The 26790-nt window shown below is 36.5% G+C and overlaps 1 protein-coding gene across 1 annotated transcript in view; it reads left to right on the plus strand.

Annotated features, from left to right (window-relative positions):
• Positions 1 to 26790, plus strand: part of ANO3 (anoctamin 3) — a 408770-nt gene that overhangs the window by 370262 nt on the left and 11718 nt on the right. The window contains 7 exon segments of the mRNA XM_060018617.1: positions 1025 to 1107; positions 1742 to 1882; positions 2411 to 2575; positions 11312 to 11348; positions 15514 to 15625; positions 16503 to 16560; positions 22526 to 22623. Coding sequence (XP_059874600.1) covers positions 1025 to 1107; positions 1742 to 1882; positions 2411 to 2575; positions 11312 to 11348; positions 15514 to 15625; positions 16503 to 16560; positions 22526 to 22623 — 694 coding nt within the window.

Raw genomic sequence — 26790 nt, forward strand, 5'->3', positions numbered from 1 at the left:
AATAACTTGGAACAAACTGCATACAGAATCTTACCTCTCTTACATGCTTGACCCTGTGATTCTGTTACTCTGTGCCATTGGCTTTAGATCACAGAGGAAAGCCACTGGAAATGGACGTGAGAAATGGAAGTGCAAGGGATGGATGCGGCATGTGCATCTTTGAAATTTTTGTAACGTTGAGAACAGTATGTCATTATAGTCAGAGAGGTAGGAGTGAAAAAAGAAATACAATGCATAGTTGCTAAGGAGCAGAATTATGGGGTATCATCTTCAGATTTTCCAAAATACTCTCTACCTCCATTGATGCACATGAAGCCCTGCTTTCCCCTGACAACACAGTTCCTTTTTCCACTGAAGGCCTCCAGCTTCATCTCCAACCCAGTTTCACAAGATCAAGATCATGCTATTGTAACAAAAATCTCTGCTTATTTATTCCAATAAAAAGAATCACTCTTGGACTTCCCTGGTGGCGCAGTGGTTAATAATCGCCTGACAGTGCAGGGGACACGGTTTCGAGCCCTGGTCTGGGAAGATCCCACATGCCATGGAGAAGCTAAGCCCATGCGCCACAACTACTGAGCCTTAGCTCTAGAGCCCACGAGCCACAACTACTGAGCCCATGTGCCACAACTACTGAAGCCCGCACTCTAGGGCCTGTGCTTCACAACAAGAGAAGCCACCGAAATGAGAAGCACACGCACTGCAAAGAAGAATAACCCCCGCTCGCCACAACTAGAGAAAGCCCGCATGCAGCAACGAAGACCCCATGCAGCAAAAATAAATAAATTTATTTTAAAAAATCACTCTCCATCAGGAGTGCATACTGATAGCAGTTGCACAGATAGGGAGAAGAGGGTAAGGGAAAAAACATTCCAGCTGCATAAATTTAATACAAATGTAGTTAATTTTAATTATTTAATAATAGGATGTGAATGCATCAATACAAGAAGAAAGGCAATGATGACAGAGTGGGATATGGTCAGGTAAAGAATTGTAATAATAATAATATTATTATTATTTATAGCCACAGTCTTCCTGGAGTTTTGGAAAAGGAGAAGAAGTACACTGACCTATACTTGGGACCTTATTGAATGGGAAGAAGAGGAGGTAAGATGTTAAGAAACCAGGAGATAAGGAAACTGGAATAACATATGGTACAGAAAATCATTCACTGTCCTTAATGTCCAAGCAGGAAGCAGCTAAACACCATTCAATTTTTTTTTTTTTTTTGCGGTACGCGGGCCTCTCACCGTTGTGGCCTCTCCCGTTGCGGAGCACAGGCTCCGGACGCGCAGGCTCAGCGGCCATGGCCCACGGGCCCAGCCACTCCGCGGCATGTGGGATCCTCCCGGACCGGGGCACGAACCCGTGTCCCCTGCATCGGCAGGCGGACTCTCAACCACTGCGCCACCAGGGAAGCCCCACCATTCAATTTTTACTTGACTTCTTTTTACTAACAAGATTCTTATTTTATGAAGACAGTAAAGATCAATGATGAAATGTGTAATTTTTTCAAAGCACGTCTATGATGTTTCCTTAAATTGCATTAGTGGAAAACTGTGCTAATTAAAATATAGTTTAGGGTTAAATAAACCCTAAAATAACTTTCATCTAATTTTTTACAATTTGCTTCTTTGCCAAGACTTGATATAAAAATAGGTCAAATTCCAGAAATTTATTAAATATTGGATTTTTAAAAAATTTGTGACAGATATTTAGTTAACTTTAGTTTTTCTCACAGGAAACACTTCGTCCCCAGTTTGAAGCAAAGTATTACAAGATGGAGAGAGTGAATCCCATCAGTGGAAAACCTGAGCCTCATCAGCCTTCCTCAGACAAAGTCACTCGGCTTCTTGTTTCTATCTCAGGAATATTCTTCATGGTAAAGTATAATCATAAATCTCAGAATGTGGGATTCCAGGTTTAGAAAGACGTTCTAGGATACCAACTCATTTTGTGACCCCGAGGATGTAAGAAACTATCCTGTTCAGTACCTTGGTAGTACATACATACTATTAAACAAAATAAAAATCACAGCAGGTCACAGAATAATTACAAAGGGAGTTTGTGCATATCCCTAAATAAAACACTCTTTGGGCGAAACAAAGATCATCTAAGATAAAATGGAAATTACATGATCATCCTAAAATTAGATATTTTGTTTTAAAACCAAGCATTCATGTGAAAGTGGAGATTTGAACAGCATATCCCACTGAAACAACTGAATCTTATACTATTTATTTTGACTCTAATGAAAGTTAGTTACTTAAAGGAAATTTTAAATTTACATATGCTTTCTGGAAAAGTACATTTCTTTAGCTTTTGGGGTCAGTGTATTGGATCCATGGTGTTGCTTTCGTTTTGTAATGATGCACAGTGTGGATGTCTCCTCTGGTCTCCCATATTGTAGATTTCTCTGGTGATCACTGCAGTGTTTGCAGTCGTGGTGTATCGCCTGGTTGTCATGGAACAGTTTGCATCATTCAAGTGGAATTTCATCAAACAACACTGGCAGTTTGCAACTTCTGCTGCTGCAGTCTGTATCAATTTTGTGATCATTATGGCACTGAATCTTGTAAGTGTTTACAGATTTTTCAATAGGTGTACAAGGGGTGGATAAAGGAGAGGATGTGTTTCCTTTATACTTGGATTGGACTTACAGGCAGCCAAAATAAGACCTAGTATCATTTCTGGCAAAGACAATTTGGCTCAACAGAAAATATTTCATTTATGTGGTTTACATGATGGAATTTTAAAAAATTAAAATCGATAGTCGTATCGCCTTCCTTGCTCTTTGGGTTTATAGTTTAGTTTAGTGACAACTTCCACTCGCGTATCTAGTGTCTGCTAGAAATGCTGCTATGCTCTTTTCATTCAGATAAGGGATTGTTTGGATTAGAAAGCCATTCCAACAAACTCAGCCTCAGAGGAGAATTTATTGGAAAGATATAGGAAATTCTGTTTGAAAGTGTAGCTTTGTTATCTCCAAGACCTCATGTGAAATGGAAAACAGTCAGACAGCTACTCCATTTTTATTCCTCTGGGACTAAGTTTTTTTTTCCTTCCTTCCCTCCCTCCCGCTTCCTGTTTTTCTCTCCCTCTCTCTGTCTTCTTTCCCTCTCTCTTTCTCTTTTCCTTTCTTTCTACCTCTTTTTCCAATGATTCTATTTGCATATCTGCTCCATTCTATCAGGAAGAGACTATCTGCCTCCCCACGGCCTCCCTTTCAGAGTCTGGTATACTGTTGCATTGCTGTGCTTTTGTTATTTTCATTGGCTCTAAATTCATGACCATGTTGGTCAATTTCTGTAGTTTATTTAACTTAGATCATCCAGTGTTTCAATGTGCTAGTTTTTCAGAGAGAGCATCTGATTGGTTCAACTTCACATATACCAAGTGACTTATGAACCAAATGTCTATGGCTGCGAGGACAATATTATGCTTAGGTCTACCTCTTCAGCAAGATCTGTGGATGGGGCCCCATTTTCTGAAGACAGGAGGCACTTATTGGCACATTTAGAATAATATCTTTCCTTTAATTCTTCCAACAACACCACAAGGTCGATATTTTCTCCATTTAGTAAATGAGGAAGCTGAAATTCAGAGAGCTTAAATAACTTGTCCCAGATTATGCATATAGTAAGTGTTAGTGCTTATAGATTTACATGGTGAGATAATTCATATAGAGGGCTGACCAATACACAAACAATGATATTGATAACATAAACAGGTAATATGCATTTGGTTCCAAACGTGGATTGATACTGACGTTACATGGTTAGTCAGGAGGGAACTGGAACCATTTACTATTTAACCTTAAAATTATCAGAGATGTTCTTAAGAGAAAATAAATAGTCACTGAGAAATGGGTAAATATTAATGCAAGGACAATAGTTAATATTTTCTACTGGAGACTCCTTTCTTCAGGGTTAGGTTCATTTGCAGAAGAAGAATGTTGCTTACTGTATCTCCAAATAAGCCATACAGTATTTTAATTTCTGCTTTTGACTCATAAAGTGAACAATAAACATTGAAAAAAGACAGTGCTAGGATTGAGAGGCTTGTGTGGTAGCCTATATGAGGAAGTATATGTTGTGCATTGCACAAAGTCACCACATTGAAGGAGGAACCATTCACAGCAAGGACATTGTAGAGTTTTATATTTATGGTTTTTATATTAACTATTCTGGCAGATAGGGAAAGAAATTGTTTCTAACAAAACCAGTGTATTGTGGCAGTTTTCCAGTGGACAGAGGTTATTGTGGTTGATCTCATTATCTAAGGAAAAGGAAGCTAAGTGGTTAATGTATTCATTTCTAGGTAATACTAGCAATCAGCTAGTCTGATTTTAAACTGATCCAATTTCTTATCCTTAGTAAGTTGGTTGAATTTTAAATTTTAATATTATTTAAGTACATGGCATACAGTTACGGAAGAAGGATATACAATTTCACTTGATTTCCATTGGAACACACCTGCATTTTGAAGAGTGACAATAAAATGTTAATAGTGGTTATATCTCAGGATAATATTTGATTTAATATATATTTTTTCTGTTCATTCAAATATTTATCTCTATATGTAGGTTTTGATTTATAATCAGAAAAAAATAGCCTTTACTTTTAAAACATTCTACCATGATATAAAATTTGGAACAAATTAGAATTGGAATGTACTTTATTTTTACTTTATATATGAGTTACCCATAAAACCGCAGCCACCTAGGTAGCAACTTTGGGTCATTTTTAAAATTTTGTCTTTCACCAAGTAAGGAACAGCCTTATCAATGATCAATGGCTAACATCCCAGGACACACACTCACACACTCTCTCTCTCTCTCTCTCTCTCCCCTCCGTCTGTTCCTTCTGTTCTCATTTATGCTCTCTCCCTCTCCCCTGCCCCTCTGAACACTGCCCAGGCTTTCGTCAGTTTGAATCGTCAGTTCCTCAACTTAGTGTCCTGATAAAAGTCCATTACTTTCTATCAGGCTGGCTGAAGTTTTCACTGATGTACCAGACTCCAGTTTTATATTATTCCAGGTGCTTCTCCATTCCCAGTCCCTTGAACTCTGATTCTGCTCCCCCTCCAATTTCTATCCTCGGTGATCACCCCTTCCCTAGAATCACAATTGACCCTCCAACATACATTCCTCTCTCTTATAGGTTCAGATACAACTTCTTCTCACTAAGTTTATATTTTTGATGAGGCTTAGTGTATTCTTTCTTCCAAAGTACTTGCATTTACAGACAACAAAGACCTCTGTAGACAGGTAAGGATGGTACTATTTTTATCATGGAAACCATCCTTTGAGATCCTTAAAATCCCACTAGCTCTACTTCATTAAATACAAAAGCCCATGTAAGTGCCTAGAGCTATGAAATAAGCATCCATGGTTCCCAGGAGAAAACAGAGCTGACTTTCCTCTTTCTAAATGTTTATTTCTACTTGTTGAGCATTTTGGCTTTCAGATTCAGGGATTGTTAGAAGTGAAATAGACCATACAACTTCTCCTTTGCCCTTGCAACTAACTCAGGAGAAGATTTTAAAATGGATTTAGCATAAAAGAAGTGAATTACACAGCCAACTCACCAAATGTGAAAGGAATGTTATATTTCTCAGATTCAATCAGTGTAAAGAAAATAATGCCCTTTTGAATTTATGCATTTCCTTCCCACCCAGGATGTTAAGGCACCTCCCAGATTATTAAACAGCCCTTCTGACTCACCTGAACACACAGGATCAATTTAAGAGCTTCATCAAATAAGGATAGATTAACATCATTAATATCAAAATATCAGACTCTTTAAAAAAAATATACCACCAAAAAGATTCACCTAGAATACCAAATGCTATCTTTTGTTATCTCCAGAACAACTCTAAATATACAGCTCATACAAATGTACTTTTCAAATGTACCCATACAAGTGTTTCTTAATAGCTTGACTTTGTGATCCCTGTGCTGCCATATTCCCCAAACGAGGGATTTGGACTCAGTTAAAAAATTCTATTAATCTAATACGCTTTTCAGCTATAAGCCATATACATGAAACTATGAAATGAGTGCGCGGAAAAATAGCTTAAATCAGCCAAATAATTTTTTAAAACTGAACTTTTCATGTTTAATGTACACAGCCAGAAACCTTGCCATTCTTCATGCATTACTTTCGTCTCCTTCATCGTATCAGTGACTGTTGTGAACTGTGCTTCTCTCGTATCCATTCCCTGCTCCCCATCCTCACTTCTGCTTCCTTAGTTCAGCTGCTTGTCATTTCTAGCTCAGGCTATTGTCACAGCCTTCTAACTGGTTAGTCTTCCTGTCTCTATTCTCCACTCTTCCTATCTCCCTTTCACACCACTGCTGCAAGGGTCTTTCAAAATTACAAATCTGATCATCTTATTTTGTACTCAGATCTGTATAACAGGTTCCCATTGCCTCTGACATCAATGTTATGGGAGGGTCTCCATTATTTAAAGCCAGTTTTCCCTTCTCCCCTTGTTGGAGTTTGTGTCTTGCCCCCGCCCTGTCACACCCTGCAGTCCAGCCTATAGAACCACTTGTGCTTGCTCCCTGGCATTCTGCTATTTCACACCCATCTCTTGGTTCACAGTGCTTCGTCTATTGACCTGTTTTTTCTTTTTCTCTCCTTGAAGAATATCTCTTCACCTTTGAAAATTTCAGTTAAGGATCACTTCTTTCATAAAATTTGTTCTTGATCCCATATGTGGAATTAAAGAATCTCTTTGTGTCTGTTCTTCTCACAGGTGCTTGGACAGGTCTATTCTCCCTCCTTATCAGAGTCTCCTGATAGCATTAAACAATCTCTTTTGTGAATGCTCTTCTGCTACAGTGCTTGGGATATGCCTGTTCTCTAGCGATCAGGTTATAAATTCCTCATGAGCAGGGGCTGTAGCTTCCTCATGTTTATATCTCCAGGTCTTTGCCTAATGCCTAAAAGACATTTAGAATATATTCTTTCAATACATTTTAAATATTTTATTCTCCAGATCCTAGCATTTCGAATATTGTATGTGCTCAAAGTCACTTTTGTTACTGGAATTATATTTTCAGTGTCTTTCAAGTTTTCTGCCCTTGTTAATTTCATTCAAACTAACAATCAAAGGATATATATTCTCTAAGCTTTTAAAACAGGTGGATTGTGGCATTCCTACAAATATTTAATTTGGGAGAGAAATATGGATCAAGATAATAAAAATTTGATGACAGGCCCATTTTACAGATCATAAAAGTAACTTAAAGGATTGTTTCCTACTCTTATACTCATCAAATCACCTGAAACACTTGAAAAACTACAGCTTCCTGAGTCTCATTCAGAATCTTCTTTGTAGGACTATGAAGTCTGTATTTAAAACAAAAAATTTCCCATAATGCTCTCCAAGTGATTCTGATCCAGTTAGTCCACAAAATAGCATTACGAAATCAGTGATTTAAGGAGCTAAGGGGATTTTGCTACCCAGACAAGATCAGAAATCACATCTTCCAAAGATAAATTGCAAATAATTTAACAATAACTAAAACTTCAAGTTATTATCTTTAACATCTTTTACCAGGCATATAGCTAAAAAACTACAAAGCCAGAATTTGAAACCAGGAGTTGCTCTTCACAAATCCCATCCTTTTTATTCTTTATTTTGCTGACCCTCAAAATACAATGCTACCAGAGGTTAGCATTATAAATAGCATGGTTAACCATCATTAGGAAATACTTACAAAAAGATTTTGATAAAAATGTAAAATGTGCAGTTACTTAAGAAGTGTATATTCTTGTTGCTTGACAATCAAACCTCAATTAATCTAAGAATTATTTTAAGAATGAAAGTTCTCTGGTCTCATGATTAACATGTAATTTTTAAGAGAAAATAGAAACATCACAGCAGAAGTACTCTTGTACTTCTGGGATTAAGCCAATTAAACCATTTCAGCATTGTCAATAAAAGGATAAACTCCTTTTGGTATTCCTCCTCTCATTTTAAAGGCCATGTACCAGGCATAGAGCACACTATAACCAAAAGGAAGGAAAAAAAAAAAAAAAAGAAAGCCCTGAATACACTTGGCTATTGTGTATTCATGCTGGTTCTGGACTCTTCCACATTATTGATCCACTTCCATCTCTAAAGTCCAGAGAATACATTCCTATGTTTCCTTCATGGGCCTGATCCCCAAAGACCTCAAAATGTACCTGACTTTCCTCAACACCCGATTTCCACTGGTAATTACGATGCAAATAGGTTATTATGGAATAGGGTGGTTCAAAGTGTTAGACCACACATCTTAACCTCGAAAGGAAGCAATGCAAAATGACCCATTTAATAAGAAGGTTAGCTTCTTTTTTTTAAAATGTATTTGTTTCGTTTTTTCATATGTATGTCCATGATTTCTAGAAATTCAAAAAGGAGGATTCCTGGAAAAGTGCAGAATCTTTTTGACTCTGCAAAAGTCTGTTTGGAGCTCCTTTTTACAAGGAAGGTTAGATTGTGAGCCTCTGACTCAGAGATAAAGAGCATTAAAACACGTGTACAACCCCTTAATTTGCCCCTTCACAACAACCTTGCTGTTTTTTCTCTGCCTTTGCCATTTTTTCCCACAACTGATTTCTGCATTGCACCCCAAAACAAAGCATTAGTAGGGAGATGACTTCTCAGCTCAGGACGAATTCTAAAGTCCTCACCATAGCCTACCAGGCCCTGAAAAGGTGTTTCTCTCTGAGATCTCTCTGACTCAACTCTTACTACCTTTACTGCCTCCACCCTTGTCCCTCTACCTTCCTTGTCCTTCATGAAGCACACCAAGCCCGTGGCAGGCTCAGGCATTTGCACTTACAATTTCTGTTTCCCCCCATACTGAGCTGCATCCCTGCTGGGTTCCCTCACTCCATGCAGCTCTCTGCTCAAATGCCGCCTTCTTGGAGAGGCTTCCCTGATCACCCTCTAAATAGCACGCTGTGCCACCACTACTCTCTACCCCTCAGGCTGCTTCCTCTTTCCTCTTAGTACTTTGCATCTCCTGGCCAATTACATATTTCTTTGCCATCTTTCTCTGAGCACTGCAGTTTAAATTCCATGAAAGCAGAGACTATGTTTGGTTCACTGTTATTTGGTTCCCTGAATAGTACCTGACTCATTAGAAATTCCTAATAAATATTTTTAACCCAATATATATGACCACAGACTATCAGCTTACTGAATGCACTAGTGAATAATTTTTAAAAGCATAGGTTCCTCAATATGGTATTTTATATACTTTTTAAATTTTATTTTATTTTTAAATGTTTTACACACACACATATATTGCATATATATATATAATGATGTATATTTATGTAGTATATACATATACTACATGGATATAATGTAGTAACCAGAACAATTGACCCTGAATCCCCTTATTCTCTCCTCCCCCAAGTACATATCCATTCTCTCTCTCTCACACACACACACACACACACACATACACACAACTTGCTGTGTCAATGTGATTGCTGTAATACACCATCCAGTTGGTTATATTTGAATTGTGGTTTCTTCCTACACTTCGTGGGTGAGTTAACATGTCACTCTGCATGGACTGATTTTGTAACTCATCATCATGATGATGCCAATGGGCATTTGGGCCTTGGGTGATGCAGGCTGTTCACTACCTCAGACAGCTTTCCAAGAGCAATATATCCAGGGGTGGCACAACATCTTTTGTGATTCATAACATTCCTCCAAAGGTTATTAGGTTATCGTAATCCCTTGGGGCATCAGCTGCAGATGTCACCATCGCAGGCTTACAGACAGGTCTATGTGCTAAGTATTAAGACAAAATCTGAAGTGGTTATGTGACAAGGCACAGCATAGGTGGTACAAGAGAGCCATGATACCAAATCCCAACTTTGCTACTTGCTTAGAAATATTATCTTGGGTTAGGTGCTTAACATTCTAAACCTTAGTTTCCTGTTCTGTAAAATGGGAATCATAATGCCTATTTGATAATATTGTTGTAAGGACAAATATAAATAATAGTATATATAAAACACTGTTTGGCACCAGCCAAATACTCTAAATGACAGTTATTTAAATAAAATTTTCTCTCAGTCCCCATGAGGGCACTTAATTCAGTGCCTGAGGCATAGGAGCTACTCAAGTACTATTTGCTGATTGATAAGGCTGTCTTCCAATACTCTCTGGAGACCCTTCTCTAATCATCTTAGTTGATAAATGGGGCATGGAAAAGAACGAAGTCAGGATAACTTTGGTGCTCATGAATTCACGCTAATCGGGTCCTAAAATTTGGAAATGGTTACTTGAGTGTACAGTTAAAAAAAAAAAAAAACTGCACCAGGGGTAGAATGAGACTATTGTACTCAATATAATCTTTTTGTCTCAAGATAACACTTTAAATCTTAGGAAGAGATGGATTGAATCACGGTCAAGATGAATAATCATAATAGTTCTATTGAAAGAACAGTCAGGGAAGGTGAACAACTTTTCAAGTATCCAGACACCTTTTTGATTTTGCATGCCAATAGGCAGGGTTATTGGAATTTATAATCTAAAGAATAATTTGTTGAATTGTGGGGTTACATAGTCACATTTACATACACACACACATCACCCTTCTGTCTATAGTAAATATACATTTCCAACTATATTTACTTGGAATATTGTGAAATATGTTTTCTTTCCTTGAGTCTGTATGAGTGGTACACAGAGTATGGTGGGGCAAGGAGAAGGTGGCAGAATATAAAAAATGTTATAAAAATCTATTGTGCATGTGACTTACAGATTCAACAGATCTGACTAGTGAATCTTGGTTTAAATAACCACCAAACCAGCTTTGTTCTTTAGGAATGCAACTTTGCCCACTGCCTTTGTCATAGTTTGGAAAATTCTTTATCAATAGTAAAGAAGACATACTTCCACTTAACCTTCCAGAGTAGTGAAAAGCACATATAATTTGATTATTAAATCCCAGGTCAGCCGTTAACTAGTTGAATGTCTTTGGGGTTTTTTTAAGTCTCATTTCTTTGATTTATAAAGTGGAAATAAAGATAGCTAGCAGAAAAGATGTTATTGCAGAAATCAAGTGTGTCTGTATATATACACATATTTACAACACATTTTTATACATGCATTGTGTGTGTATGTGTATATATAAAGCACTGTAGAGTAAGATTTAAAACTTGCTTCTGCTTAATTAAAAATGTAACCACTATGTAGAATATACTTTAGATGTTTCTTGAATAGTGTAAATAACAGCGTTTTCTAAAAGAAAATAATAACATTAACTATTTGTTTTCTTTTATTACAGGCTTATGAAAAAATTGCTTACCTTCTCACTAATTTAGGTAAGCCCATTTTTCTTCACTCTTTAGTAACATGGGCATATTATTCTGCACTTGCTTTACACACTTTAGCATTTTTTATATGTTTTTTATATCAACTTTAGTTATATAATTGTCAATAAAAGTGAAAGAAGGGGCATAGGAAGTTGGACTACATCACATAACTATAGAGAGGCAATGTGTATAGTTACAAAATCTTACTAGAAATTAGCAAACCTAGTTCTCCCTACTTGGAATTGCTTTTTTCCACTACTTTTTCAGTTCTTCGTGATTTTCACCCCCAATATTTATTTTTATCAAAGTGTCATATTACATGTACACAATTTAAAAGGCAAAAGATTATTAAGAGATTTATAATAAACACCAGTCCTTTGCCACATTACCCATTTTTATTTTCCATATCCCTGAGGGACGGCTTTTTAGCATTTTATCAATTAATTTCTTCTGTTATTTTCTACCCTGTTTCTAAATTGCATGCCATTCTTGGGTTTTCCAGCTTTGGGAAGTGATTGCCTTCCCATCATAAAGACAAGAACTTAAGTCTTTATTCCCTGCAGTGTTCTGTCCCCGCACACTTCCCCATTCATCACCGGCTAAAAACAGATTTAATTCCCCTCCTTCCAAAGTGGTTGTACCAGCAGTTTTAGCCAAATGAATAATTAGTGTTCAAATCATTGTGTCTAGAGAACTATGTTCACATCTAAGGCATGGTGTGTACTGTGATCCTTCCTTTCTTACACAACCTTTATATTTTCATGAAGCTAATAATAGCACTTTTGTTGCTTAATTGTCTACACATACTTTCCTTAATTTATCCCAAACTTCCTGCCATAACTCTAAATTCTCTCTAAATACATTCAAAAACATCAAGTATTGTATTCATTTTATTTTCTCCTTAGAGTTATCCTTCCTGAACCACTGTCTACTCCAATCTCAATAGGTTACCCTCTGGGCATCTACACTTCCCTTCACCAGCACTGTGGGAATTCCTTTCACCTTTTTTTTCTCGGCTGGACATTACTTTTTGGATCCTATGTTTCTTCTGTCTTAACTTAATTCCTTATTTTGCTACCTGGAAAGTAAATTTCTCAAAACCTTACATGTCAGAAAATGTCTTTTTTTCTATCCTCAAACTTAATTTTTAGTCCCCCAGTTTGGGGTACAAAATTTTTATTGCAGATTTGTTTGAGCAATGATCTTTTATTGAGAACTCACCAGAGCCAACGCACTGGGCTAAGCTAAACACTTCTCCTTCATTATTTTGTCTTATTGTCATCACAACTCTATGACAGTATGATCCCTAGTTTATGGATAAGAAAAGCAAGATAATTAAGTTAAATAAGTAGAATTTAAACTCAGAAGTGACAGACTCCATTGACTATGGTGGAGGAACTGTATGACTCTATCATGATATATCACTTTCGTTATAATGTATTTACAAATACAAGTAACAAGAGAAGGAACAGTGTGTAGAGGGAAGAACTACTTCCTAGTTCATCCTCTGGATGACATGATTACTTGGAAATTACATGACTATGAGCAAATTTTCCCCTCTCTCCATTCCATTCTTCCTCCTTCTCCTCTTTCTTATGTTTCTTTTTGGTTTTTTTGAGTCAGTTTCTTCACTGGTAAAATGAGAATGATAATACTTCCTGTTTCACCATTGTAGGTTGGCCACCTGACACATGACAAGTGCTCCATAAATGGGAATGATCTTTTTCATCATTTTCATTGTTCTTTAAACCCACTGAGCTACAATTTCTTCAGCTGGGTAACAAAGCACTTGAACTACATTGTCTCAAAGGTTTCTTCCAGCTCTGATTCCTTACATTTATTAACTTTTAAAGTACTTTATACACAAGATAGAAGCAAATCTAAGCAAGTGATTTGGGGACCACAATTGATAGTAGGAAACAGAACAGTTATCTGTGCTAAGTTCCAGGTGTATTCACTTCATATTTGATTTTTCCATCTGTAACTCATACCATAATGCCTGTGGATTCATAACTGTTGATTAATAATGAATGAATTGTATTGATTTAAATTAATAAAATATTGATATTTTACTTAAAGTAATATAATATCATTGCATGTATATACCTATAAATATATATATATAATATATATGACATTATATTTTGTATAACTTTTGGCTTGCAAATTTATGCTTCAAATTAGAAATTAGGTTTAACTTTCTAGAGGAGGCCAAACACTGTTTTATTTAAAATATTTTTTTAAATTTTGTTTCTTGATTTCTTTTTTTGTCCAAATATTTTATTTTCAAAAACCACACACACAAAAAAATCAAAGCTTCAATTCTATCACATTAAGGTTTTTTTTTAGAGAGGAAATATATAACATTTGATTCCAAGAGAGAATTTTTTCAGCCTAGTTTTATAGTTGTTGAGAATTAGATCAGAATGGTTGTCAGTTGTTCCAAATAATAAAGTAACTATAATAATGAACTGTGATTTATCTGTAATATTAATTATCTATAAAAATAAACCTGGATTCCAAGAAACAAATTAGATCAACTGGTAAAAAGAGTTTTTATTTTGTCAGAGGTCAATTCAGCAATAGGAGCATCTATATCAAGAAAATAGTAACAATAAAATCATATGTCACCATATTAACATTAGGCAAACAAGAATTTGATACCTATTTGAGAGAGACAGAGAAACACTTCATACTGATAAACAATCTACCAGGTCAATATAATTGTCATGATTTCTATACACCTTTTCATAAACCTTCAAAACATAGAAAGCAAAACATGATAGAAATACAAAAATAAATTGATAAATCCACACTCAAAATATAAGCCAGGATATAGAGTATTTGAATATCATAACTAGCAAGCTTCTTTTAAAATATATATAAACTGTATGCTCAACAGAAATATTATTTTCAGACACTTGATACATTGACAAAACTTATCCATGTAATTTGGCCACAATGAAATTGCAACTTTTTTGCCCCCAAACAGAAATCACACAGGACACATTTGTGGATCACGATGCAATAAAATTAGAAATGGAGAACCAAAAGCAATCTTACTCACAGGATTTTTTTAAAAATCCACATTCTTATTTCTAAATAAGTTTTATGCTTAATTTACAAACTATTTAGAAGGAAACAACAATGAAAACACAACCTTTCAAAACCCATGGGGAAATGTCAGCCTATCCTGACTGCTCTCACTGGTGCCCACCAACCAGTCACTCTTTTGGATGCCCCACAGACCCCCTCCTATTTCCGGCACCTACCTGCTTTGGACTTGGAGTTCCCCAAGACCTGTTGTGTTTTTATTCTGTGCTTTGCTCATGCATGTATTTTGGCCTCTCTTTTCCTTAAGTCAGAGCCCATCTATTTTCTACCTTTCTTGAATTTTTCAATTATATTAAAATATATATATATATATATTAGATGTACATATATATTTTCTATCACTTATTTGGGTACTGGGTGGGAGCAGAGGCTTCAGTACATGCTGCCGTCTTCATCCAATCTCTCTCATCACTGTATTTTGTTGTGTTTTGTTTGTTTTGTTTTGTTTGAGAAGTTAGAACCCTAAGGTGTGAGTTGACAGAGTTCTTAAAATTATCTTATCTAAATTCCTCATTTCACAGGTGATAAAACTGATTACAGAGAAATGTGAAGAGATCTGCCTGAGATTACCGGCAAATTAGGTGTAAGGTTGAGATAAAAACTGGGCTTTTGTGACTGATGTAGCCCTCTTTTCTCTTTACTATTCCACTTCAGTCTGCATACAAAATATTCCTTTTTCAAAGAACCCTGTGGACAGTTTAGGTCCCTATATTAAGTATAGCCAGTTTGGGTGAAAGACTGATCTAATATTTGTGGTTACCTCTAAATGAAAGGAGCAGAGAGAATACTGAAAATCTTTATATCTTAATAACAAGCATCATACTTCTGTAGCTGTGGGAAATGTCTAAAGATTATCTCATTGGATCCTTTCAGCAACACTATGGAACAGATATTATCATTCCTATTTTTACAGATGCAGACACTAGAACTCAGAGACATTGAGTGGCTCATAGAACTAGTAAATGACTGAACCAGACTTTGAACATGGGACTTCTGATTCTGTATCCACATTTCTTGTCATTTACCTCATCTATGTAAACACACCCTATGTTCCTTTTAGAATATCCTCGAACAGAATCTGAATGGGAAAACAGCTTTGCTTTGAAGATGTTCCTCTTCCAGTTTGTCAATTTAAACAGTTCTATCTTCTATATTGCTTTCTTTTTGGGGAGGTAAGTCAACTCCATAGGCATTATCTTTGCAGAATGACAGAGATTGTCAACAGTTCCACTGCTGGTTTGTTAACAGGGGTGGCAAATTCTTTTCCTCTGCTTTAGAAAACTGTCCCAATCAATCTTCACGTGCTTTTTCCAGTCAAAAGACTTCTCAGTACAGTCCTTCTAGGTGCCACTCCCAGTTAAAGTTGGCATAAAAAAGTAAAATCATATAACCTTTATACTTAATACTTTTTTTAATACTTTTCTGTATACCTGAAGCTAACACAACATTGTAAATCAGCTGTACTTCCATTTTTAAAAAATAAATAAAACATGCCATCCTTGGGTTGAATTATGACTCTCCAGTCATAAGTAATGGTTTTGTTAAATAAGAAAATAATTTTTATGTAACCTTAGTGGGGAAACATACCTGTCATGGTAATGTTTTTCTTTTCCTTAAATTTGTTGCAAAATATGAAAAAGAAGCATATTAAGCTACTGGTTCTGGTTTGCCATATGCTTAACACTCTGACAAGTGCCATGGAAACATGCTGAAGCTAGAAACATTTTAAACTAAGCCATTCAGCACGTTGTATTAATATTCGTTAACTAGGTCAAGAAGACATTAAAACTCCACAGGTAAAAATAGGAAATTTCATTTGGTTGGTTTGTCTGTACTTTCTCAACTCATTGATATTGACTTCACACATCATTTTTCCTTTTTAAGTTGGGTCCTTTGATGTTTAAGCATGGCCTAAGTCAACTGTTTGGGTACAAGTTGCTCCAGAGAACACTTAGGTCTCTACCCACACATGCACTTGTTGTAATGCATTAGTAAATGTTCTTCAGTCAACCCACATAAATGCTAATGAATTAAAATGGCTTTTTACAGATTTGTAGGCCATCCAGGAAAGTACAATAAACTTTTCAACCGGTGGAGACTGGAGGAAGTAAGTAATTTGTAAGGGTGGGTGTGGGGATAGGCATGGATATGGACCAATAACTATGGGAGGAAGAGGGGGTGGGAAGGGAGAGAAAGGGGAGGTGGAACAGGGAATTTCAGGCATGCTGAAGATGCATTTTCAATAAAGGAGACTTCCTATGGTTTCAGAAATGAAGATATTAAGTCTTTCCAGAAAAGAGGGTGATCCTGACCTCAGCTCTTTTTTTTTTTTGTAAAGCAGGAATTTGTTCATTTATTTATTTATTTATTTATTTTAATTTATTTGATTGTGCCGGGTCTTAGTTGTGGCTTGTGGCTCCTTCGTTGCAGCACGTGGGCTCCTTAGTTGTGGCATGCGAACTCTTCGTTGCGGCATGCATGTGGGATCTAGTTTCATGAGCAGGGATCAAACCCAGGTCCCCTGCATTGGGAGCCCAAACTCTTACCACTGCACCACCGGGGAAGTCCCTCAGCTCTTTTTAATATTCCATCAAAACTATTTTTTCCATTCACAAAGCCCAGAAATTTAGCTCCAGAACTGTTTTTCTTTGGGAGAATTATTATTGTCTATTGTACTGGTTTCCAAACTTTTAAACATGCTGGGTTTCCTTTTAAGCAGGGAAAATTTAGTCCAAAAGAAATCTTACTTCAAATACTAATTTATAAATATATAGGTATATCTTCAAAGTCTGATATGTCTTTATTGATTTATTATATGTATGTCATGGAAACAAAATGTCTAGGAATAATATCTCTCTATCACAGTGTAAGAATATTTTATATTTTCACTGGGACTGACAAATTGTCCTCCCAAATGCTATGCTCTACCTATAGAGTATGAATCTACTTTTCAGATCTCTGCCAAGAGAAACATTTTAATTTTTACCAATAATCCAAAGGATATCTTCTTTAGATTTCAGTTCCTTTAATTACAAGTGAGATGGAGAATATTTTTCATATGTCTGTTGACATTTTATACTTCTCTGTGTGTATTATTCCTATTTATTTTCATTAAGCTGTTTTTCTGTTTTAATAATTTATAAACAAATAAAATTGGGCTCTAATCTTTCATATTTGCTGCAGATATGTTTCCCATTTTCTTGTATATAGTTTAGTTTTGTTTTGATATTTTTTTACACAACTATATAGCATTTTCTAATCAAAATATTACTGTTGTTAATGGTTTGGGGAATTTGTATCATGACAAAAAAATGTATTCTCCATTCAGGAAATTTTAAAAATTCACATTTTTTAAAAAAAATTATGTATTTATTTACTTTTGGCTGTGTTGGGTCTTCATTGCTGTGTGCAGGCTTTTTCTAGTTGTGGTGAGTGTTGGCTACTCTTCGTTGCGGTACGCAGGCTTCTCATTACGGTGGCTTCTCTTGTTGTGGAGTCCGGGCTCTAGGTGTACGGGCTTCAGTAGTTGTGGCACTTGGGCTCAGTAGTTGTGGCTCACAGGCTCTAGAGCGCAGGGTCAGTAGTTGTGGCACATGGGCTTAGTTGCTCCATGCACGTGGGATCGTCCTGGCCCAGGGCTCAAACCCATGTCCCCTGCATTGGCAGGTGGATTCTTAACCACTGTGCCACCAGGGAAGCCCAAAATTAACATGTAGTTTTAGCTAATGTTATTTTTTTTTAATACTGATGTCTTTGGCCCATTGGAAGTTTATTTTGGTGTAAAGAGTAATCAAGATCCCCCCATGCCTAATTGGCAGCCACACATTTAATAAATAAATGTAATAAATACATGTTTTCATTCGGCAAAATGAGACTGTAAGATTTTTTATATTCTACATCTTGAAATTTCTGGACTCTTTTCAGTCTCATTGTTAGACTGTTTATTCCTTGTCTAGTTCAAAATTGTTTTAATTATTCTAATGTAAAATCCAATTTAATTTGTGGCAGCATTAGTAGGAGGTCATAATTTAGAGAGAGGCTAAGAAAAGATTACCTGAGAAATAGGAGACATTTCTAATCTCTATCTAAAAAGTCCCCAAAACTCAGGGCCTCTCTCATTAATGTTGTCTCCCCAGAGTCTTCTAAAAGTTTATTGGAATACATGGAGAAAGCCTAAAGATCCCAAAGAACGTATGCTTTATATCACAGAAAACTGGGCTCAAATGTTAATATTGCTGATTATTCATTCTTTGTCCTTAATTTAACCTCTCTGAATATCTGTCTTCTCATCTGTAAACTGGCAATAGGAACACTTAGGTTGCAAAACTGTTAATAAATAAGAGACAATTTGCATAGGACAATTAGCACAGTCCCTGGACTGTGGTAGGAACTCTATAAATTGTAACTGATATTTATCTATGCTCTGTCTCTACAGCCACCTGGGTATTATTCTATTGGGCAGAGATCAACTAAGGCCTTTCATAGTCCCAGGCCTCCTGAAAATCCCCAAATCAGACTTGCAGCTTTCTTTCATAGCCCAGAAGTATGACTATATCTGCTAAAAGGTTTTCAGCTACCCAAATGGGGGGAAAAAAGCAAGGCTTACTTTTTCCAGGAGTGTTCAGTGGCGTTAGCAAGGGTAGTGTGGGGAACAGTGTAGTCACACGCAGGTAGATCTGCCTATTGATGCCATTTTAGTGGCTTCTAGCACCAATAATTTTGTTTAATTGGGTACTCTTAATTGTGAAATTATTGGAATTCATGATTCTTCTTTGAAAGTACCAGGAGAATAATTATAATACTAATGTCAGGAAAAATACTTCATAACCATCCTAGATATTCTCCACAATACATATGACATAGATAGTAGCCATATTTTCCAACAAAGGATTATTTATTTTAAAAAACACTCAGTGAAATAAAAATATGGGTTTGTGATAGACTCTAGAAATCCTGGAAGTGTAGATGGAAAAAGTATACATGGTGGAAGATAAGAATTGATCCTCTGAATTCAATCATACAGCAAGCATTTATTGACACATATTCTATCCTAGGTCTCTGCTGGGTAATATGTGGTGTACAGATGAAGAAGTCTCTTTCCTTCCTTTGATGATTTAATAGTCTTGAAGAAAAGAACATAACCATGATCTGTAACAAATATTTTGTCTTTGGAATCTGACAGTCTACATTCTAATTTTACTGCACCTGAACGCATGATCTTAATATCGCTATGTCTCGATTTTTTTTATGTGCAAATTGTGATAAGAATAGCCATCTCAGTAATATTGGCCACAGGTGGATTAAATTGGATCATGCATGTAAAATCCCTGGCATAAATAATGGTAGCCATTATAAAGAAAGGAAAAAAGTACTGCAATTTTATTTAGAATATTTACGAACTGACTATACTGGACTTCCCTCATACTATGCCATATAATATCTCATATATGTAAATCTGTGTAAAATGTTAATAATAGCTAATATTTAATGAGTGTTTACTATATGCCAGCACATTCCAGCAATTGGTTCTAAGTGTTCTACATATATTAATGCATTTAATCCTCACAACAATTCTGTTATTACACTCATGTTACTGATGAGAAAACAGAAGCTTAGAGAAGTTATATAATTTGCCTAAAATTATTGAAACATACCTATAAATTGATGAAGTCATCAATTTGATGATTCCGGCAGTCTAGAGTTCATGTTCTGGTGACTGCCCTTTCCAGCCACCATTGGGATAGCATATTGCCGCAGTGGAGAATCTAATAAAAATTGGTTTTGGTACAAGATCGCTGAATGATTGCTGGCTCCTACATGTAAATTGGATTTAGAGTAAACATACTAAAGTGGATCAAGTGAAAGGAATAGGGTATTGCAGTCTGATACTTCTGTCTGCCACTTAGCTTCATTATCTACAAAACAGAGATATCAACACCCATGTCACCAGACTCTCATGAGGAGCAAATGAGAAAAATATGTGAAGGCACCCAGCTTTGGGTTGTCCATGGTCATGTAATTTTGAATGGTGCAATGGGAATGAAAACCTGGGTCTCCTGCACATTCATCCATGCCCTTTACTCATTCTAAGTATAGACTTTATCCCGAATGAGTTTTAGAGTAATGAAGGACTGGAGTTAACTCAAAGCAATCATTATGTGAAGAAGCTGTTAGATCTCTTTCTCTACCCTGTAAATCAAACTACAAAGTCATCAAGGCTTAAATTCAACAAAATTATAAATGGTCTGTCATCCAGCCTCCCCACTTTGGCCTACCACTGTGGAGAGTGATCCAATCACATGGTTCTGATAGTCTTCTTTTTAACTTCCCGCGTAATAACAGGCTTTGCTAAAGCAACCCTTCAAGGCAATGAACACAATTGGTAAATAGAATTCATCCTTAGCATTACATGAAAGAGCAATGGATGAGGGTACAGGAGACCTAAGCTTTCATTCCCACATTACCAGTTAGCATTGCATGATCTTGGACAAGTTAATTTGCCTCTATGAGTCTCTCTACAAAAATGAAGAGTTTCAGCTTGCAACTGTGATCTGTGATCTGACTCTGTAGCTTAGTAATTATTCTGCCTCAGACATTCTACCAAACCCACTTATGGTATATATGTAGCAGGGTTCAGGGGGTCCTAAATTCAGAAGGAGTGTGCTTGGATAGGAGACTTGAAACTTCTCCACACAATAAAAATTATCACTGGCAAACCCTCTCTCTGGCTCAGATTAGGGGGTTTTAAGTTACTGGGCTGGAAACAGAAAAGCAGGCTCTTTGTGTCCTAACTATTTGTTCCCTTTGAAGTCCCACTGGTACTGATTTGATAGAAATAGAAACTGTAGATCAAAGCTATAGAGACCATCATCCTTACAAGCAGGACATGAACCCATTTTCAAAGAAAAAACCCACGCTTTCCTACCCAAATATCTTCTATAGTGCAAAGTTTTCAAGCAAAGCACATTTATTGCAATTTTCATTGGAATCACACTTTTGTTCATGTGGGTTTCTAATGCTGTTACTGAGCATCTGAAAAAGCAGAGGAGCACAGAGAAGGCAACATTGGGATCATACAGACAAACTATTTTGTGGCATACTTTTATCACTTAAAATACATTATAATATATGTAGATACTCCCTCTCCAGGAGATACGGGAAAATGAGTAACTTTGCAGAAGAAACACTTGGCAAATACTATATTAACCGAGTGATGAAAGTTAATATCACTGGTGATGTCATGGGGATACCATGTGGCCCTGATGGGATGTGATGGAAATGGCACTTTACCTCTGTGCCCTGCCTCCATTCTTAAAGCACATAACCCCAGTCTAAATACGTGAAAATGTCAGACAAACCCAGATTGGGGGATTTTCCAAAGGGTGCTTGTCCAGCAGTACTCAGAATTGTTAAGGATATGAAGATCTGAGAAACTGTCTAGACCACAGGTGACTGGGGGGAACATGACAAATAAGTGCTATGGGGTATCCCATGTTGTGTCCTGGAGCTGGTGAAATCTAAGTAAAGTCTGGAATTTGGTTAATAGCAATGTACCAATATTGACTTCTTAACTTTGACAATATACCTCGGTAATGTAAGGGGCAAGGGAGGGAATTGGGGGAGGGGTGCATGGGCACTCTCTGTACTATCTTTGTAAATTTTCTGCAAATTTAAAATCAGTCTGAGACAAAAAGCTGATTTTAAAAAATATAAACATTTTTTCATAGAATTAAATATTTTGCTATCACCTGATTGTTAATAGGTATGTAGTATTCCAGAGCATTCATTAAATGTGATAGTGCCTAGCACAGAGCTTGGCAGTACTAAGTGCTCATTAAAAGTTAGATTTTTTGGTTATTGCTGTTATAATTTTGATCAATATTCCAATGTATATTACTGAAAACTTCCCTATCAAGTATCCTCATATGCGCTATTTCTTCCCTGTTTTTATTCTCTTTACACATGGATATAAGGTGCCCTGGCTTTAGAATTTGCTGTACAATTTGAATGTGGGGGTGTTTAAGGCAACCTAGAAGAGCAAGATCATTAATGCTCTTGTTGTTCTGTTTCAGTGTCATCCTAGTGGCTGTTTGATAGACCTTTGCCTCCAGATGGGAGTTATCATGTTTTTGAAGCAAATATGGAACAATTTCATGGAACTGGGATACCCGTGAGTACTTAATTTTTTTTTAACATCTTTATTGGAGTATAATTGCTTTACAAGGGTGTGTTAGTTTCTGCTTTATAACAAAGTGAATCAGCTATACATATACATATGTTCCCATATCTCTTCCCTCTTACATCTCCCTCCCTCCCACCCTCCCTATCCCACCCCTCCAGGTGGTCACAAAGCACCAAGCTGATCTCCCTGTGCTATGTGGCTGCTTCCCACTAGCTATCTATTTTACATGTGGTAGTGTATATATGTCCATGCCACTCTCTCACTTCGTCCCAGCTTACCCTTCCCCCTCCCTGTGTCCTCAAGTCCATTCTCTAGTAGGTCTACGTCTTTATTCCCGTCTTGTCCCTAGGTTCTTCATGACCATTTTTTTGTTTTGTATTTTAGATTCCATATATATGTGTTAGCATATGGTATTTGTTTTTCTCTTTCTGACTTACTTCACTCTGTATGACAGACTCTAGGCCCATCCACCTCACTACAAATAACTCAATTTTGTTTCTTTTTATGGCTGAGAAATATTCCATTGTATATATGTGCCACATCTTCTTTATCCATTCATCTTTTGATGGATACTTAGGTTGCTTCCATGTCCTGGTTATTGTAAATAGAGCTGCAATGAACATTTTGGTACATGACTCTTTTTGAATTATGGTTTTCTCAGGGTATATGCCCAGTAGTGGGATTGCTGGGTCATATGGTAGTTCTATTTTTAGTTTTTTAAGGAACCTCCATACTGTTCTCCATAGTGGCTGTATCAATTTACATTCCCACCAACAGCGCAAGAGGGTTCCCTTTTCTCTATACCCTCTCTAGCATTTATTGTTTGTAGATTTTTTGGTGATGGCCATTCTGACGGGTGTGAGGTGATACCTCATTGTAGTTTTGATTTGCATTTCTCTAATCATTAATGATGTTGAGCATTCTTGCATGTGTTTGTTGGCAATCTGTATATCTTCTTTGGAGAAATGTCTATTTAGGTCTTCTGCCCATTTTTGGATTGGGTTGTTTGTTTTTTTGATATTGAGCTGCATGAGCTGCTTGTAAATTTTGGAGATTAATCCTTTGTCAGTTGCTTCATTTGCAAATATTTTCTCCCATTCAGAGGATTGTCTTTTCGTCTGGTTTATGATTTCCTTTGCTGTGCAAAAGCTTTGAAGTTTCACTAGGTCCCATTTGTTTATTTTTGTTTTTATTTCCATTTCTCTAGGAGGTCGGTCAAAAAGGATCTTGCTGTGATTTATGTCATAGAGTGTTCCACCTATGTTTTCCTCCAAGAGTTTGATAGTGTCTGGCCTTACATTTAGGTCTTTAATCCATTTTGAGTTTATTTTTATGTATGGTGTTAGGGAGTGTTCTAATTTCATTCTTTTACATGTAGCTGTCCAGTTTTTCCAGCACCACTTATTAAAGAGGCTGTCTTTTCTCCATTGTATATTCTTGCCTCCTTTATCAAAGATAAGGTGACCATATGTGTGTGGGTTTATCTCTGGGCTTTCTATCCTGTTCCATTGATCTATATTTCTGTTTTTGTGCCAGTTCCATACTGTCTTGATTACTGTAGCTTTGTAGTATAGTCTGAAGTCAGGGAGCCTGACTCCTCCAGCTCCATTTTTCTTTCTCAAAATTGCTTTGGCTATTTGGGGTCTTTTATGTTTCCATACAGATTGTGAAATTTTTTGTTCTAAGAGTACTTAATTTTTAAACTAGCCTTGTATAGAGTTACTAAGAATACTAGTTCTTTTTTTTAATTTTTAAATTTTATTTTATTTATTTTTTTATACAGCAGGTTCTTATTAGTTATCCATTTTATACATATTAGTGTATATATGTCAATCCCAATCTCCCAATTCATCACACTACCACCGCCTCCCTGCCACTTTCCCCCCTTGGTGTCCATACGTTTAAGAAGAACTAGTTCTTAAGAATTGGGGCTTGGTAATCAGAGAGATGACAGTTCAGTTCCTACTCCTCTCCTTACAAAATGTGTGACCATTTGTAAGCCAATCGACCTTTCTGTGCCTCAGTTTTCACATCTCTAAGAGAGGCTCAGCAGCTGTATCTACCTCAAGAACCATTGTAAGGATTAGACAAAATAATGGATATAGAGTAACTTGTACTCTGTTCAACATCTTAAGACACTTGTTGGTATTCTTAAAATATTATTGGCAGTGCAGGTTCTTGAGAACAAAATTAACTTTCTGGTTTCTTTTGGCTACCAAAAGACCAAGGTTGTTGTTGTTTTTGTTTAATGCAGAGAACCTCCATTTCTGTCTCCCCCCTTTAAGAATGAAATAAAATTAAAATCCTGGATGGGGAGGTTTGGGGCTCTTTGTTACAACAGCAACAGCAATAAATATTTAGAACAGGATTGATTGTGATAACATCAAAACAACAGCATTCTGTTTTTTCCCTATAGATAAATTCTAACTGTGAAATACTGACATAGAAGGACCCTGAATGCCCACTTTTACATCTGTTAAAATATATTATCCTTTAGAATACAGTGAAATAGAGTGTATTTAAAACATTGTGGTATGGAAGTATTGAGGCCTAATTTATTTAAAAACATTATAATTTTGAGGAATTTCCTTACTATGGGGAAAGAACTGGTTAGTTGATTAATGATATAAATAACTTAGGCTCAGTCATCAAATTATACCATGTTTCTTTCTCCTCCTTGGCCCTTAAGTAGCATCAGGATATTCCTGAGCAGAGACCTGGGGGTTGGAGAGGTAATATTAACCCAGTGCATCGGACTGGGAAATTGTGGAGGCCTGGTACAAATTCCTTTTCTGCCTCTTGCTAAAGATGCTTATAATTTACTTAACCTCTCTGAGACATTTTTTTTAATTTATAAAATAAGGGATTTATAAAGATTAAATGAGATGACCCAATGGTATTTAAACCTTCATCAATAAATGACAGAAGCTTTTTGTGAAGAGATGTTTACACAAATCCTCAATAGTCAAAACAGATTAAAATGAATCTCTGCTAAATGAAAGGAGAATAGGCATGGAGGTTTGGGAAGCCCAGTCCGTTTTCGTATTCCTTTCTATCTTTGGCTTACCTCTTTGAAACATAAAGTTTGAGGAACATAATTTGAAAATATTTGAGTAAATTAGGTATCAAGTGCCTAGCACAGGATCTGAGATGGTGTCGATACTTCATAAGCACAGTCAAGATGGTGTAGTAGTCATTGTAATATTAAGAATGATTCTTGTTGTTATTATTGCCTGTGTACTTCTGTACATACCATGCACTTTGGACATCACATTTTCGCCATGGCCTTGCCCAAGAGGTGAGCCTGGATTTTGTATATCAAATCCCAAGGCTACCATGGCAAATGACATCCTGGTGGGGTTTTCCCAACAGCTGGACAAAGGCCTTGCTGAAGAAACTCTAGCAGGAGTGAACCAGTTCCTAAGGCAATGACTTTTAAACTTTTAAAGCACAATTCTCTTTCCTCAAGTAAAATCTTAAGCAGACTGAAATAAATAGGATATAAGCAAGCAGGCCTTCCATTCCCAACTCCCTTTTTCATCTTCACGAGGCTCCAGAGGCAACCTCCATGGAGCACACATTGAAGCGCTACCTGACGTTTTGATCTAACTATGGTGGTTCTTCCAACCCCCACTGAAGCTCTACGTCCATGATTAATTAAAACTGAGAGTTGGGTACTGTTCATTGGGTCCTGTGAGATTCACCTTATCCTAGAGATAATTTTTATCTAACTCTTAAGATAATTTATTACCCAGAAGTCTACAATATTTGCATACCAGGATATTTCTGAGTCATATAATTTCAAGACTGCCCCTGGGTTAGGGAAAGAGTGTTGCTACTTCCTTTTCAAGTCTGATAAATGGACTGAGACACAGATTCATTACCTGTAAATTATTGTTCACTATAGGAGCAGAGTGTAATCTCTTGAATCCTTCATAGTTATAAACTCAGAGAAGTGAAGTGACTTGCTAAAAGCCACACAACTAATGCATTGTAGGGTGAGGAATAGAAACTACATCTCTTGAAACTCTAGGTAGGGCTCAGTTATCTAATGTGAAACATGATTTTACTCATGTTCAGAGAACACAGCCCAGAAGATTTGGAAGGAAGGGCTCAGATCCAATCACAACAGGCAGCATAAGAGTTTAGGTATTT

Source organism: Delphinus delphis, chromosome 8, assembly GCF_949987515.2.
Source record: "Delphinus delphis chromosome 8, mDelDel1.2, whole genome shotgun sequence".
Lineage (NCBI taxonomy): Eukaryota > Metazoa > Chordata > Mammalia > Artiodactyla > Delphinidae > Delphinus > Delphinus delphis.